Genomic DNA, 15,561 nt, shown 5'->3' with positions numbered 1-15,561 from the left:
CCCTTTTTGCCTGGGATTCATACTATTAATTGAATTTTCATCCCAAGGAAAATATATACAAGCAATCAAATAAGCCAATCCAAGAAAATTGTTTGTTACTTATGATTTATAATAAATAACATTACAAAATTCTTTCATGCAACCATTGATAAAACATTCCTTTGTTCCTGAGTTTTATTTTCATTTACTTAATTTTTGGTATGCTGTCAATAAAAACAGCAAAGCAAGCACAAATTTTTTTGGTTGGTTTGTTTGGTTGGTTTGGTTTTGTTTTTCTTTTCTGCACCTTAAGAAATGCTACATTGACCCTTGAAATGTCCTGTCCTTTTCTTATGTTCTGTTTAAATGAGTGACAGAGAGCAAACGAAGACCAAATGAGCAGGGTAAAAGGCAGGCTCCACAATCTCAGTACCTTATCACTATGGCTATGCTCCTCGTTAAGGGTTGTGCTACTACAGGTATCTACCCCAGAATCCTTAATCTGAGGCTCAGACCATTCCAAATCCTCTTCCAAAGAGTGGCCACCAAAGTACATCATTTTCTTTTGTCTCTCAGACCTGGTGTTAGAGTCCGACAAAACTGCCTGCTCACTAGTTTTTCTTTTTCCCTTTTGACTGTCCCCTACAGGTGTGGGATAAAGAAAAAAAAAGATACAAAAAAGAAAACATGCAAAGGTGTAAATAAAAAGGAAAAGTGAAATGATAACGGAAATTATATAGTAAGGCTCCACATGTCTCACCAAAGACATTGGGGATGCCTCACTGCTATGCCAAGACGTATGGTCCAACCAGTTGTAATCCATGTCTCCTGTGAGTCAGACAGACAAAACAGTGCAGTAAAGGAGACAGTGGGGAAAAAGGACAGACAGAGACATTATAAACATTGCAAGCTGTGTGATCCTGTCTGGTTTCCAGAACTTTGTAGCACCCACAGCCTATACTAACAGAAAGCTGAGATTCCAACTGAGTAAAATTCACAGAATGCTAAATAGATTTGTATTCCAGATAGACTGTACCAAACAAAATTGCTACAAGAAGGAAAAAAGGCTAATAATAAACAGAAATCAAAACAAATAAAGAAAAATTATATACACTAAAAACAAAGACTATCAACTCTGCTTGTTACTATCTTTTTTCATACTAACTAAAGATACAAGTTTTCCTACAACATTCAGTATTTAAGATTCTAACAGTGCTTTGCCAATAATCACTATTCCAAAAGTTGAATAATTCAAAATTGTTCCTGGGATACAGTATATTATTATTTATAATGTAAGCCTACAATAAAATTTGGATGTTGAAAAAACTGGCAACATGAAATATAAATTTTGTTTGAAAATATCAAGGCATTCACTAAATTTCTATTTGTAAAAACAAACTTTTCTTAAGTGTCATGAGTTACTTAATATTACTTTGAAACAATTTTAACTTTTTTCAAAAACTGTATTCTTATAAAAAGGAAATTTAAAAATAATTATTAGTTCAAACAATATATGTAATTGAGTGACAAAGGATATCTGTTTTAAAACTTACATCTTATTTGCTTTATATTAAAAATAATTTTTAGTTTATACATATACATAAATCATTTTAAAATCTATTGCTACCTTTATTTATTTAAAAATACATATTGAACACTTTCCACGTATTGTGCTAAGCCCAGGTGAAAAGGATGGAACAATGAAAGAGGCTTACAACATAGTGAGGACAAAAAAAAAAAAAATACAAATCATCAGAGTTGTATAGAAAAGGACAAAACACTGTAAGAAAGTATAGTAAGACCTAATTTAGACTACCATAAGATTTAATTTAGATTTTTGAGTCAGCAAACACCTCTTAAAGTATTGAAGTTTAGGATGAGAACAGAACTAAAACTAAAAGGTGTGACCTAATTAATGGACAACGAGATTTGAAGATAAAAAGTGGAACAAAGCGACTGTGGCCTGGGAAAGCAGTAGAAGATGGCCCAAGCCCTTGAGCCCCTGCACCAGCATGGAGACCTGGCTCCTGGCCTTGGATTGGCACAGCTCCAGCTGTTGAAGAGTGAACCAGCAGATGGAAGACTCTCTCTCTCACTCTTTCTCTCTCTCTCTCTCTCAATCTCTGCCTCTGCCTCTGCCTCTTGGTAACTCTTTCAGGTAAAATTAAAAAAAAAAAAAAAAAAGTGGAGTAAAGGACATTCCAAGAAGAAACATCAACACAGTACTGTAAAAGAATATAACACTCAGGCTAGTGTTTTGGTGGCTGCTCCACTTATGATCCAGCTCCCTGCTAAAGCATCTGGGAAAGCAGTCGAAGATGGCCCAAGTGTTTGGGCCCCTGCACCCACGTGGGAGACCCAAAAGAAGTTCCTGGCTCCTGGCTTCGTCTTCAGCTTGGCTTAGTCCTGACTGTTGCAGCCATCTGGGGTTCTTTCTTTCCCTCTAAACCTGTAACTCTACCTTTCAAATAAATAAAATAAATCATTGAGAAAAACATAAAGAACACTAGTATATCTCAGCCAAGAAGAATGGAACTAAATGGAGCTGATAAGGCAACAAAGACCAGATTAGACAGCTATTTTTATGTCATATGAAAGATTATGAATTTTAACCATTGAGCAATTTTAAGTAAAATGGTGATTTTATCAGATTTATATTTTGAAAGACTGGGTTGGAAGAAACCGACCAATGGGAAAGATGACTATGACTTGAACACAGGTTTTGGCAATAGACATGGAAAGAAAAAAGGGAATTGAGAGATATTTTGGAGATAGATATGTTCAAGTTAAGTACTGAAGTATAAGTTAACTCCCAAGTGTCTGGAATTAACAACTGGATAAAAGAAAAGATTCGTGGGACTAAGAAGTCTGGAATAAGACCACTTTTTGTTAGGGAAGCGGTAGGTCAGAATTATTCTACTTTATCAAATCTGTGATGCCATAGATTCATAAATTTATGAATTATGAATTTATGAAATACCAAATTTTAAAAATTCATTACAAATTATTAAATATGGTGGTTGATTTTGATATATTATTTGGATGCCTACAAGCTATTCAAGTGAGCAAAAAAGAAAGACATCAGTCTAGTTGTACTAAAGCTTAGAAAGAAACTTTAGAGGTAGAAATATAAATTGGGAATTATTAGAATATAGACAGGGTTAGTGAGATCATTTAGAAATAGAAGGCAAATCAAGATATGAACAGGATGTAGATCAAATTCTCAGATCTAAGTCTAGCATTTAGATTTTGATTTGAGAGAACAGGAAGACAGAGCAAGAGCCAGATGAGAGAAACTGATTGAGAAAGATGACGTAAATTAAGAATAAGGGAGTGAGGTAGAGGGAAGTTTCTAAATCAAATAGAAGAAAGTCTTCCCAAAAAAACAGAATATAAATCAACTACATTTAGTGATTTCAACATGTCAAATAAGATGAGAATTTGAAATGTGTAACTTAATTTGTCAACATAAAGATTGGAAATAATGTTATAAGCAGCTGTTTGGATACCACAAGGAAAAAAATCAGATTAAAGTAACTGAAAAAACAAACATTGATGAGAAAGTTTAAAAATAGGCATAGGTGGGACCAGCACTGTGGCATAGTGGGTCAAACCACTGCCTGCAGTGCGGGCATCTCATATGGGAGCCAGTTCAAGACCCGGCTGCTCCACTTCCTGTCCAGCTCTCTGCCATGGCCTGGAAAAGCAGAAGATGGCCCAGCTCCTTAGGCCCTGCACCCACGTGGGAGACCTGGAAGAAGCTCCTGGCTCCTGGTTTACGATCAGTGCAGCTCCAGCCATTGCACTAACTGGAGTATGAACCAGCAGATGGAAGACTTTCTCTCTCTCTCTCTCTCTCTCTGCCTCTCCTCTCTGTGTATAACTCTTTCAAATAAAATAAATATTTTTAAAAATAGGCATAGATGAATTAAAAGTGAATTTCAAGGTGAAATCCACAAAATAATATCATCAACATCACCTGGAAACATGTTAGAACCAAAAATTCTTGGATACCATCCCAGAATCTCCATTGGTGGGGGCCTAGCAATCTATGTGTTAACAAGCTTTCCAGATGATTATGATTTCACAATGTTTGAGAACTACTATAGACAATTATCTTAAGTTTACTGATGAAGAAGGATGAACACATATAAAATACAACATGTAGAAAGTACCTCATTTTTTTTTAAGGATATATTTAATCATTTGAAAGAGTTGTGGAAGGAGAAAGAGAGACAAAGAGAGAGAGAAAGAAGTCTTCCATCTCTGCTTCACTTTCCAAGTGGGCCACAAAGGCCAGGGCTGTAACAGGCCGAAGCCAGGTGTCAGAAGCCAGGAGCTTCAGTCAGGTCTCTCATGTGGGTTCAGGGGCTCAAGACTTGGGCTATCCTCTGCTGTTTCCCCAGGCACATTAACAGGAAGCTGGATTGTAATTGCAGCAGCCAGAACTCCAAACCAACACCCATATGGGGTGAGAGCACTGTAGAAGGCAGCTTAACCCGCTGTGACAGCGCTGTGTCACAACTGTGACACAACTCTGTCACAGTTTAGTCTCTGAACTGTAAAATGCTTCTCAAACTTCTTCATGGCATAAAAAAATAATTACAATACATCACATTGGAATAAACGGAAATGAATAGACCAGCAAATAATCATGCACCTGTTTGAATGGCTACTCAAAAAGTTGAAAGTGTTTTAACTCAGAAAAACTGTAGTCCTTTCAAACTACCAATGTATTGGGCTGGCACTGTGGTGCAATAGGTTAACACCAGGGCCTGAAGCACCAGCATCCCATATGGACATTGGTTCAAGTCCCAGCTGCTCTACTTCCAATCCAGCTCTCTGCTGTGGCCTGGGAAAGCAGATGTCCCAAGTCCTTGGGTCCCTGGATCTGTGTGGGAGACCTGGAAGAAGCTCCTGGCTTCTGGCTTCAGATCAGCGCAGCTCCAGCCATTGCGGCCAATTGGAGAGTGAACCAGCAGATGGAAAACCTCTCTCTCTCTCTCTCTCTCTCTCTCTCTCTGCCTCTCCTCTCTCTGTGTAACTCTTTCAAATAAAATAAATAAATCTTTAAAAAAATACTAATGTATTTCACAACAAGGCATTGATAAATTGGTGAATTAGAGAAAAGCATAGTAAAGAACCCAACAATCAAAAATCTTTACTAGTTTATGAAAAGTAGAATTCAGTTCACGTTCCCTTTTCTTCTAATATGCTTGCAATCTACCAAAAAAAGCAGAAATATATTTTTACTCTGTAAAAAACAGACATTAAAGCAAAGCATCTGATTGACACCCTCCCCCCAAATACCACACATCATAGACATGGAGAAAATACTTGTTGAATTAGTAAAAGTTAGTGTCATCGTAGAAAATAAATGAGACAATGAGTATAAATCATATAGAAAATCATCCTAAACTGTTAGGAGTATTAGTATCTCCAGTATGTAAATGATAGTACTTATTTTTATTTTGTAGCACTTCAAAGGGCAAAACTAAGACAACAAAATGTCTTTCATTAGCAGTATTACACAAACATATTGCTGGGCTTTCCACTTCTAGAACAAAAACTAGAACACACAAAAGAACCAAAGGGAAATTTTACAACTGAAAAATAATTGAAATCAGAAAAGCAAATGGATTCACTCAGCCAGAGAAAGCAGAGAACAAAGGAATGACTCAATGATTTTGAAGATATAACAGCAGAAACAATCTAATCTGACAAACACTAAACAGATTTTTATAACAAAAGACCTAACAGTCATCATTAATTTCAGGAGAAGAGGGGGAAAGTGAATGGAATTGCAAAAGTATTCAAAGAAACAATCACTTATAATTTTCCAATTCTGGCAAAAGATACAAGCTTATAGATTCAAGAAGCTATGTTAACACCTGAACAAGAAGTACTCAAAGAAATCTGTGCCAAGACACATCATAAGCAAAGTAAAAGCTAAAAACAAAATATCTTGAAAATGGCAAGAAAGAAACAACACCTTACCTAACAGGGAAAAACCATTCAAATTACAGCAGATTTCTCATTAGAAACCTTGAAAGTCAGAAAGAAGGGGCACAATATTTTACATTTGCTGAAATAAAAGAAATGTCAACGTGAATTCTAAATATGATGAAATTACCTTTCAGGAATGAGTGAAAAATAAAGACCTTCTCAGACAAAAGAAAATGAAGAGAACCTGTCATCAGCACATCCTTACAGAATTGCCAAAGAAGTTCTGGAAACAAAAGGGAAACAGAAGAAATCTGGCAATAGCAAGAAGAATAAAGAATATACCAAGCAAAAATATGAGTAATTACAGTAGATTTTCCTTCTCTTGATTTTCCTCAGTGTTCAATGTCTGGAGTGTATAGTACACATTGTCTGAGGTTTTCAATATGTATAGAGGAAATATTTAAGATAATTACATAAAAATCAGAGAAAAGTAAAGGAACTTAAAAGACAAATTTTCTGCTTTTTACTCTAAATAATCAAATGTCAACAAAAGCAGAATGTATTACGTTGTACATATGTAATGGATTACCTAGAACAAATACTAAAAAAAAAAGAAAGAAGAAATACACTTTAAAAACAATGTAGATAAATCAAAATGCAATTCTCATAAAATGCTCAAGTAACCCATATGAAGGCCAGAGAAAGAAAACTGAGAAATGAAAAACAGAAAACTGCAAGTAACAGAAATAAAACTGCACACCAGTATCCTTCAAGAAAATAGAGATTCTCCACAAAATACTTGTAAATAAAATTCAATAATGTAAAAAAAACTATGGGCTATGTCCAAGTGGTTACTTGAATATTTGAAAATAAGTGTAACCCGCCACAAGTTAAAGGAGAAAACTCACAAGATCTCCATTGATCATTGATGCTGAAAAGCATTTATGAGTTAAAAAAAAATCTCAGATAATAAGGAGTTGAGGGTCATTTTCTCAAAATAATAAAGAACAACAATAAAAAAACCTATGGCTAAGAACATATTTACTGATGAAAAGCTGAATGCTTTATATGAAGAGAAATTTCGCCAAAGATCACCTCCTTATTTGTAATAGCCAAAAACATGAAGCAAGCAAAATGACATTCAATAGACATATCTACACCAATTAATGCTACACAATGATTGAAAAAAACAGCTGATACTCTGAAGTTATCATGTTATAAGGGACCACTGGAAAATCAAGAGAGGAAAAGAGAGAAGGAAAAAGGAAGGAAGGAGGGGACAGAACTGGGTGGTACCTGAGCCACAGATAACATAAAAATATTAACATTTTTAATTAATAAATAAATAAGGTTTTTATTAAACATTAAGATGTGGTTTTATGCCTCTAATTTTTTGCAGTAATTGAAATATGCACTCTATACAATGATATTATTTACCCTCATAATAATCATTTGAGTTAGATAATAATCTCTGTTTTTCAGGTAAAAGTAAATTGAGACATTGAAATAAGTTGTCAAAGATCACATCAATAGGATATAGTAGAGCCATAATTAAAACCCATGCAGTCTATCTCAAAAATCCATATTCTTAAATTCTATGCTAAAAAGAATTCTATGTAGTGATTACAAGTGGTTAGTGTGTAGGGAGAATGGAGGGCTGCTGAATACAAGGAACCAAGACCGGGTTAGATGAAAGCAGTAAGTTCTAGTGTTCTACAGCACAGTGGGGTGACTATGCTTCACAAGAAGCTATTATATATTTTACGAACAAATAGAAGAGACAAGCTCAAAGGCTGAAACATAAAGTAAGGAGAGAGAAACATTAATCACCCTGACTGGATTTCAGATTGTACATTCACTGAAATATCAAACAATAGCCTATATTCACAAAATTTTTTCAATATTTAAGGAGATGGAAATGCTAACTAATCTGATTTGATCATCACACACTTAGTACATATACTGAATTATTACAGAATACAACATAAATATGTACAATTCAAATAATTTTAAAAGATAAATTCTTTGGCATTATTATCTTAACAGAGATGGTTTTACTCAGTAACTTGAAGGTCACATAATCCAACAGCCTTTAGTTTGTGATAATAAAATAATTCTTCATTAGGTAATTACCTTGAAATGTATTTTAAATAATTTTAAGGAGTAACCCAAAAATGATTACAAATAAAATTAACCTGGGGATGGCACTGTAGCTCAGTGGGTTAATGCCTTGGTCTGAAGTGCCGGCATCCCATATGGGCGCCAGTTCGAGACCCGGCTACTCCACTTCAGATCCGGCTCTCTGCTATGGCCTAGGAAAGCAGTAGAAGATTGCCCAAGTCCTTGGGCCCCTGAACCACACGTGGGAGATCTGGAAGCAGCTCCTGGCTTCTGGCTCCAGATCAGCGCAGCTCCGGCCGTTATGGTCAATCGGGAAGTGAACCAGTAGATGGAAGACCCCTCTCCCTCTCTCTCTCTGTAACTCTGACTTACAAATAAATAATCTTAAAAAAAAAAATAAAATTTACCTAACATGAGAAGTAATAAAAAGTATTATCAAACTCATCACTAAAATTTTAGAAAATATTTGTTTTGCTGCTTGTAATACATTAATTTAATGTGAACTGATTGATGTAACCCGAATTTTTTATAATGAATAAATCCATGACAATGGCTTTCACAAGAACCTATGAAATCTACTTATTATCATAATCAAGTTGTGTTCAGTTTTAATTTTCTTTCACTCCCTTAATAACTCTTTCATTTGTTCTTATTAGTGTTATTTAGTACACTCAGAGCTTTATAATCAAAGTAAAATAATAACTCCCTTAATTAAGATATAATTGACATAAGCCACATAATATGTTTCATAATAAAACGAAATTGTGAAGCAATTCTTGAATTCATTAACTCATTCATTATTACAGACATTAAGTTGCCATGTGCCAGGTTTCAGGCTAATTGCTGGGATGAAACCGTAAAAGGAGACAAGCTCCTTACTGTTATATTTAAATATAACAGTAGCTGAATATATCTCTAGAAAAACAAACTAGTCTCTACCAAAATAGTAACTATTCAAAACTGCTATACTTCCTTAGTTTATTATATTTGTCATCAGCCATAGAATTCTAACCCATTTCCAATCCTGATTCTCACATAATGGATGTGTTAACTTTTCCACTTTCAAAGATAAGACCAACCACATCTCAGAACCAATCATGTTTACCATTCTTCATCTACCTGTATTATATATTTTGCCTTCTTTCTATTATGAAAAACTATTGCTGTTCCTATTGTAGGTCATCCCATCCACCAGGGCAATAAATCTCATTTTCTTTCATTACTTAGGAGAGAAATAATCCTTTCTTTCTCTGGCATCATAGAATTTTTCCTGTCTACAGGAGTGTGCCCATAAAAATACAGATATGCTGTTTTATTTCTCACCTTCAAAAAAAGAAAAAGAAAAACAATTCACTGTCTAGCTATCAGTCTTTTTTGTTCATCTGTAAAGGAAAATTCTCAAAGAATTGTCTGTATTCAATATTTCCAATTCCTCCCTCTCCTGTTTTTCCTGAAACTACTTTGGCCACTGGCTAGGTGTGGGCTGGGGCTGAAGCCAGGAGCCAAGATTCAATCCAAGTCTCCCAACTACTTGAGCTACCACCTGCTGTCTCTAGAGTGCATACTAACAAGAAGCTAAAATCAGGAAGGGAGCCAGAACAGCAACCCAGGCAACTCCAGCAGAAATGAGATGCAGGTTTCCAAACTGGCATCTTAAAAGGCCAAATGCCCCACACTTATGGTCCCCACTTTTGAAAGAAAATTGACATCATAAAGTAATCTCTCTAACATTATATTGGGAAGTCTAAGCAGAGCCTAGAGCAGAACCTGACACATATTTTAAATCCATTGCTCTTTCTTAACTGCTCTTACTACTATACTGCCTCTATACAAAAGGATAATAAACCACACTAATTCTTAAATGGTTTACAAGTTTCTTAAGTAGAGAAAATGTATCATTTTAATCTTTGTATACCTGCTTCTCAGTGTCAGAGTGTCTAGTAAACAATAAACACTACATAAAAGTGTTTCTGGAGTTGGTATTTTGGTGTAACAGGTTCAGCTGCCTCTTGGGATGCCTGCATTCTGTATCAGAGTGTTGGTCCATTTCTGGCAAGTGGCCACTCCACTTTTGATCGTTGCTTCCCACAAGGGAGATCTGGATGAAATTCTAGGCTTTTGGCTTGGGCTTCTCCCAGTTCTTGCTTTTGCAAAATTTGGAGAATGAACCAGCAGATAGCAGATCTCTCCTTCTTTCTGTCACTCTGTCTTTGAAATCAATCAATAAGCCTTTTTTAAAAAAGCTGTTTTGATTGACGTAATAATGCTTGTATTCCACTGTTTAGAATAACCTTTGACCTGCATCTCATACATGGCTTGTTCTCTTGGGAAATTCTATTTGAACTTCAACCCAATGCACATATCAACTGCATTTGTAATGTCCTCCCCAAGAATTCAATAACTGTCTCTCCACTCTGTGAAATACATTTATACCTTGTTTGCAATTATTTTCATGTCTATTGCATTGTGTTGCCCTCCTGTGCATGCATGCTTATCTGCTGAGCAGATGAGTTGTACTCACGTTGCACAGTCCCTAGCAGGCACACAACAAGTTTTCGCTTTCCTGAACTGAATTCAGACAAGAATGTGAAAGCTGGGTTCCAGAGACAGCACTGGTATGACAAGGCTGTATTTCACTGAGGTTAAGCAGAAACTCTTTTTTAAAAGCCTCACTGTTCCTTCTTTAAATTGTTATTACACAAACAGTATAGCTTACTAATAAAATTCTACATTAGATTTTTTCCACAAACTATGATGTCAACACACGAAATTTCTATTTTATCCTATTTAAAATTGTAACATATACACATCACTTAACATAGATATGTTTCAGATAGAAAGAGAAAGAGAATGAGAAAGAGAGAGAAAGAGAGAAAGAGAGAAAGAGAGAGAGAGAGAGAGAGAGAGAGAGAAGAAAGAAAGAAAGAAAGAAAGAAAGAAAGAAAGAAAGAAAGAAAGAAAGAAAGAAAGAAAGAAAGAAAGTTAGTTAGCTAGCTTGGTTCCTTAATAGCAATGGAATAAATAAGAGCCCAAAATAGAGACCAGGTGACAGCAATCAAATGCATGGTGAGTGTCATTATCATAATGAGCATCAAAGTGGAAGTAATAAGTTGCAGAGACTTGATCCACAAAGTTATGGAGAAGGTCACCGAGAACACCATGCCAAGGTACAAGATGGACAGGCAAACAATGACAGATTCCCCAATATATACAATAAAAACAAATAAAGTGTGGATGATCAGGAGGCTAAAGGAAGTCACCCCAATACAAACGCAAAATTTATTGCTCAGTTTCTGGACCTGAACCATTTTTCTACTGACTGAAAGAGAGGCAGGGCCACCTGGAGGCAGAACACCGTAACATTACAGCAGTTAAACACAGATAGATTCTCAGGAACCAGTAAACACAGAAAAAGGGATAACCAACACATTTCAAGGATTATCTTTTCTATACGTGATACCAAAACATCCACTTTTGTACTTTAATTTGTACCATTTCTTCAAATAAAGAAATTTGGTACCAAACAAACAAACAAAAACGTAAGGGCATCATGGTCTTTTCTTTAAACTGAGGGTATACAGAGACCAAATAATAAAGCCCTGGCCCAGGTCTGGAGCTCACAGTGGGATCCATGACTCCATAGATTGCAGCAGTGGTAATTACAGCAGTCTCCAAATCAGCATACTTGCACATATTTGTAATAACTCCTCATTTGGTTCACTAGACTGTAGAGTTAAGAAATATCACAATGGAAACGCAAATGGAAACCTCTGAAAATGTCCTTTCTCACCAAAGAAATAAATGAAGGATGCAAAAGTGATGGTCCACATCAGATTTCCTTTTTTAATGTTCCAGTGTGCCCCCTGCAAAAGCAGATTCATTGATGTATTTTAAAATTAACAGTTTAGTAAGCTCAACCAAGAAGTAACCCATTACTGCATAGAAGATACTATAATACCAGATGTGTTATCCTTCCTAAATAACAAAATATGGCCTCATGTTACATTTACACTGAAAGTGTAAATGTGTTTTTCCCACTCCTAACCAGAATCACTCACAAACACCTGAGATAAGAAAAGGAAATACAGATAGTCTTCTAAGGGTTATGTTAACTCTTTGATCCTGTATCACAATATAGTTTAAAAAAAAAGTTGATACCACAAGAACATTCTATAGATCATCATACTGGTTCAAACCTCAGTAGGGAAATCACAATGTACACTCCAAGATTTCTAGGTCTAGGTAATGCAATCTGAAGTGGAGATTTATACATAACTTGAAAAACTGGTCCCAGTATGGCCTTAGCTCTGACAGAGACAAAGACCAGGTCATCAATGACCAAACAGCCAGATATACCCATACTAAACTTGGGTCCTAAGTTCAGCAAGTTGAAAGGTTGTACGAGCCAAATAATAATCCATTCTAAGATAGAAGTGGTGCATCCCTGCTTGAATTTAAGTAGAGCCAGACAGCACAGGTAAACTGCATTACAGTCAGTTCAGATTTTCACACCACCTTCCAAGATTGCACCAGCATCTCTCTTTCAAGCTCATTTTTTTTTTTTTTTTTTTGACAGGCAGAGTGGACAGTGAGAGAGAGAGACAGAGAGAAAGGTCTTCCTTTGCCGTTGGTTCACCCTCCAATGGCCGCCGCGGCCGGCGCGCTGCGGCCGGCGCACCGCGCTGATCCGATGGCAGGAGCCAGGAGCCAGGTGCTTTTCCTGGTCTCCCATGGGGTGCAGGGCCCAAGCACCTGGGCCATCCTCCACTGCACTCCCTGGCCACAGCAGAGGGCTGGCCTGGAAGAGGGGCAACCGGGACAGAATCCGGCGCCCCGACCGGGACTAGAACCCGGTGTGCCGGCGCCGCTAGGCGGAGGATTAGCCTAGTGAGCCGCGGCGCCGGCCTCAAGCTCATTTTTATATACACATAAGCGAACAAAGATCATGCCTAATTCACAAAAGTATCCATTCAGCATTTGTGTACAAGACAAAAGTAGACTGCTGTTATACCAATGTACTATTCAGGATGGCCCTGAAAGATAACAATCAGGAAAATTGAGCAGGGTTTCACAGAGCCTACCTAGTCATCCACTTTACAAAGAAAAAGAGAGGCCATAGGTAATAAATGGACATGTAGGTAGGAGCAAATGCTTGGCTAACTAGTCAGGGGTCTAGAAAGGAAAAAAAAAAAAAAAAAGAACTGAAAGATTGGGGAGCTCTTGATCTCTCTCCCTCTCTCTCTCTTGATCTCTTACACTCTCCTTCTCCCTCTTTCCTTATTCGCCCCTTCCCTCCGGTCTGTCAGGTTTCCCCCAATAAACCCTTTTCCCTCACTCCAGTGTTTAGTGCATTTTGTGGTGGCCTTACATTGGTGCCGTGACTCAGATCCAGGCTCTCCCAATGACTTTGCTCTCCTTTCAGGGATCTCTGAACTGCCTTGGGGTCCTGCATTTCTGACAGTCACAAAACACACCCCTGGAACTCCTTCTACACCACTGAACACTTTATGATCTCCATCCACACTCTGGCCTTCCAAATTCTGAGGTAAGGTGTGGAACAGGAAATTCCCATGGCAACTTCTACTATGGGTTGTTGTTCTACTCTTGTCCCAACGTCCTGGTCCAGGCAACAGTGGGTGTGGGTGACAACTCAGCCTCTTATTTCCCTTTTACAGGCTAAGCCCTGGGATCCAGTGGTGCATGAGTGATGACACCCACCATTTATTCCCATATCATCTCATCAGTTGGACAGCCAGGATCTCGGGGATGCCTAATATCTGCCAATCCAACCCTAAAGGTTGCCATGGGAGCTTCCTCCTCCAGCATTCTGTCTTAATTCTCCTCTCAGTTGCCTTCTAATATGGTCCTTCTCAGATTGCCCCCAGACTTTTAGCGCTAACCCTGATAGCTTTATCCCTTCTGTGAGCAATTGGGAAAATGGAAGGAGATCCCATGTGCTCAAGCTTTTCCTATCTTCAATCTAAACCTTCTATGTGTACTTCCTGCTCTCCAGCCCAGGTCCTTTTGGCCTCAAAAGTTTCCACCAGAGGTCAAGGGCCTGACCCAAAAGCTGTTCCTTTTACATTCTCAGCCCCAACTCTTCACTGTCTCAGCTCACTGTACCTCCCTCTCCCACCTAGTAATTCCAACTTTATCTTAGAATCAGGCTTGGTCCAAAGTCTACTCTCCCAGTCTTATCAGTGATCCTCCAGTAAATTTGGGAATGGCTGTCTCCATGCTTTCACCCACCAGCTCTTGTCTTCCAACTGGTCTTTGCCCCTTCCTCTCCTTTTCCAGTTTTAACATAAGAATAACAAAGCAAGGGAGTAGAGATCCCATCCTTCTGAGCTCCCTGCTTACTGAGAAACAAGTTAGGAAATTAGGTATCTCACCCTTCCGATGCCTCTTCTGTTTTATCATTAGCAAGCCAGACAAGAAAATCAGATCTTCTGAGCTCCATCCCAGTGGACTTCTTGTCTTCAGCACATTGGCGGCTGGCCCACAGTCACCTTTGGGAATTGTCTGGCAGCTGCCTGAACTTTAGTTTCAGTGGCAGTTCCAAGTAGCTAACTGTTGACTAGGACATCATTTGTCTAAGGTGTTCTTAGGGTAAAAAAGCACCTGTAACTAGACACTGAGTTTGAAGAAATTTCTCTCTTCGAATCTAGGAAGATCACTACCTTTAAAAATACTGCTTTGTAACTTGCCGAACTTATTTTACAATTTATTTTAACAGGCTTCTCATGATATAGCCATAGGAAATCAGTACTTGACGAAACAGCAATGGTTAATCAGTAGTAGTTATAGAAGAATGCAATTTTAATTTCAATTGAATTCAGATAGAGATATAATAAAAATAGTTCAACACTGCTTAAAAATAAATAAGGCTGAAATATGATGTGCTACCTTATTTAGAAAATGTCTGGGGCAGGCACTGTGGTATAGCGGGTAAAGCCACCGCCTGCAGTGTTAGCGTCCCACATGGGCACCAGTTCGAAATCCAGCTGCTCCACTTCTGATCTAGCTCTCTGCTATGGCCTGGGAAAGCAGTAGTAGATGGCCCAAGTGCTTGGACCCCTGCATCTGCATGGGAAGACCCAGAGGAAGCTCTTGGCTCCTGGCTCCTGGCTCCTGGCTCCTGGCTCCTGGCTCCTGGCTCCTGGCTTCGGATTGGCAAAGCTCTGGCCATTTCAGCCAATAGGGGAGTGGCCCAGCAGATGGGAGACCTCTATCTCTCTCTGCCTATCCATCTCTCTCTGTATAACTCTTTCAAATAAATAAATGAATCTTAAAAAAAAAAAAGAAAATGTCTTAATTTGGAGATTTTTAACAGGTTTCAAAATGTAAATCAAGGAAGGTTAATAAGGAAAGTGTTCTTGGAAGAAAGGTTAAGAAGAAATAAGTTTTTTTTTTTTATAAAGAAAGGACATGGTTTGTTAGAATTACTTTATCCTGAAGGCTAGTTTAATCTAGATTGAAATGGAAATGACAGAAAGTTTCAAGTAAGTTTTAAAC

At 37.6% G+C, this 15,561-nt stretch overlaps 1 protein-coding gene across 44 annotated transcripts in view; it reads right to left on the bottom strand.

The window, feature by feature from the left end:
- Positions 1-15,561, bottom strand: part of RIMS2 (regulating synaptic membrane exocytosis 2) — a 701,736-nt gene that overhangs the window by 336,767 nt on the left and 349,408 nt on the right. For 24 of the 44 annotated variants that reach the window (XM_070075392.1, XM_051844697.2, XM_051844708.2 and 21 more), the window contains one exon: positions 740-807. In XM_070075392.1, coding sequence (XP_069931493.1) covers positions 740-807 — 68 coding nt within the window. Of the gene's footprint in view, positions 1-412; positions 622-739; positions 808-15,561 lie in introns of all 44 variants that reach the window. The other 20 variants (XM_070075383.1, XM_070075384.1, XM_070075385.1 and 17 more) reach the window with 1 other exon arrangement.

The sequence above is a fragment of the Oryctolagus cuniculus genome, chromosome 6, assembly GCF_964237555.1.
Source record: "Oryctolagus cuniculus chromosome 6, mOryCun1.1, whole genome shotgun sequence".
NCBI classification, from domain to species: Eukaryota; Metazoa; Chordata; class Mammalia; order Lagomorpha; family Leporidae; genus Oryctolagus; species Oryctolagus cuniculus.
Note: the sequence above shows the minus strand (reverse complement) of the source record. Positions and strands in the feature narration are given on the sequence as shown.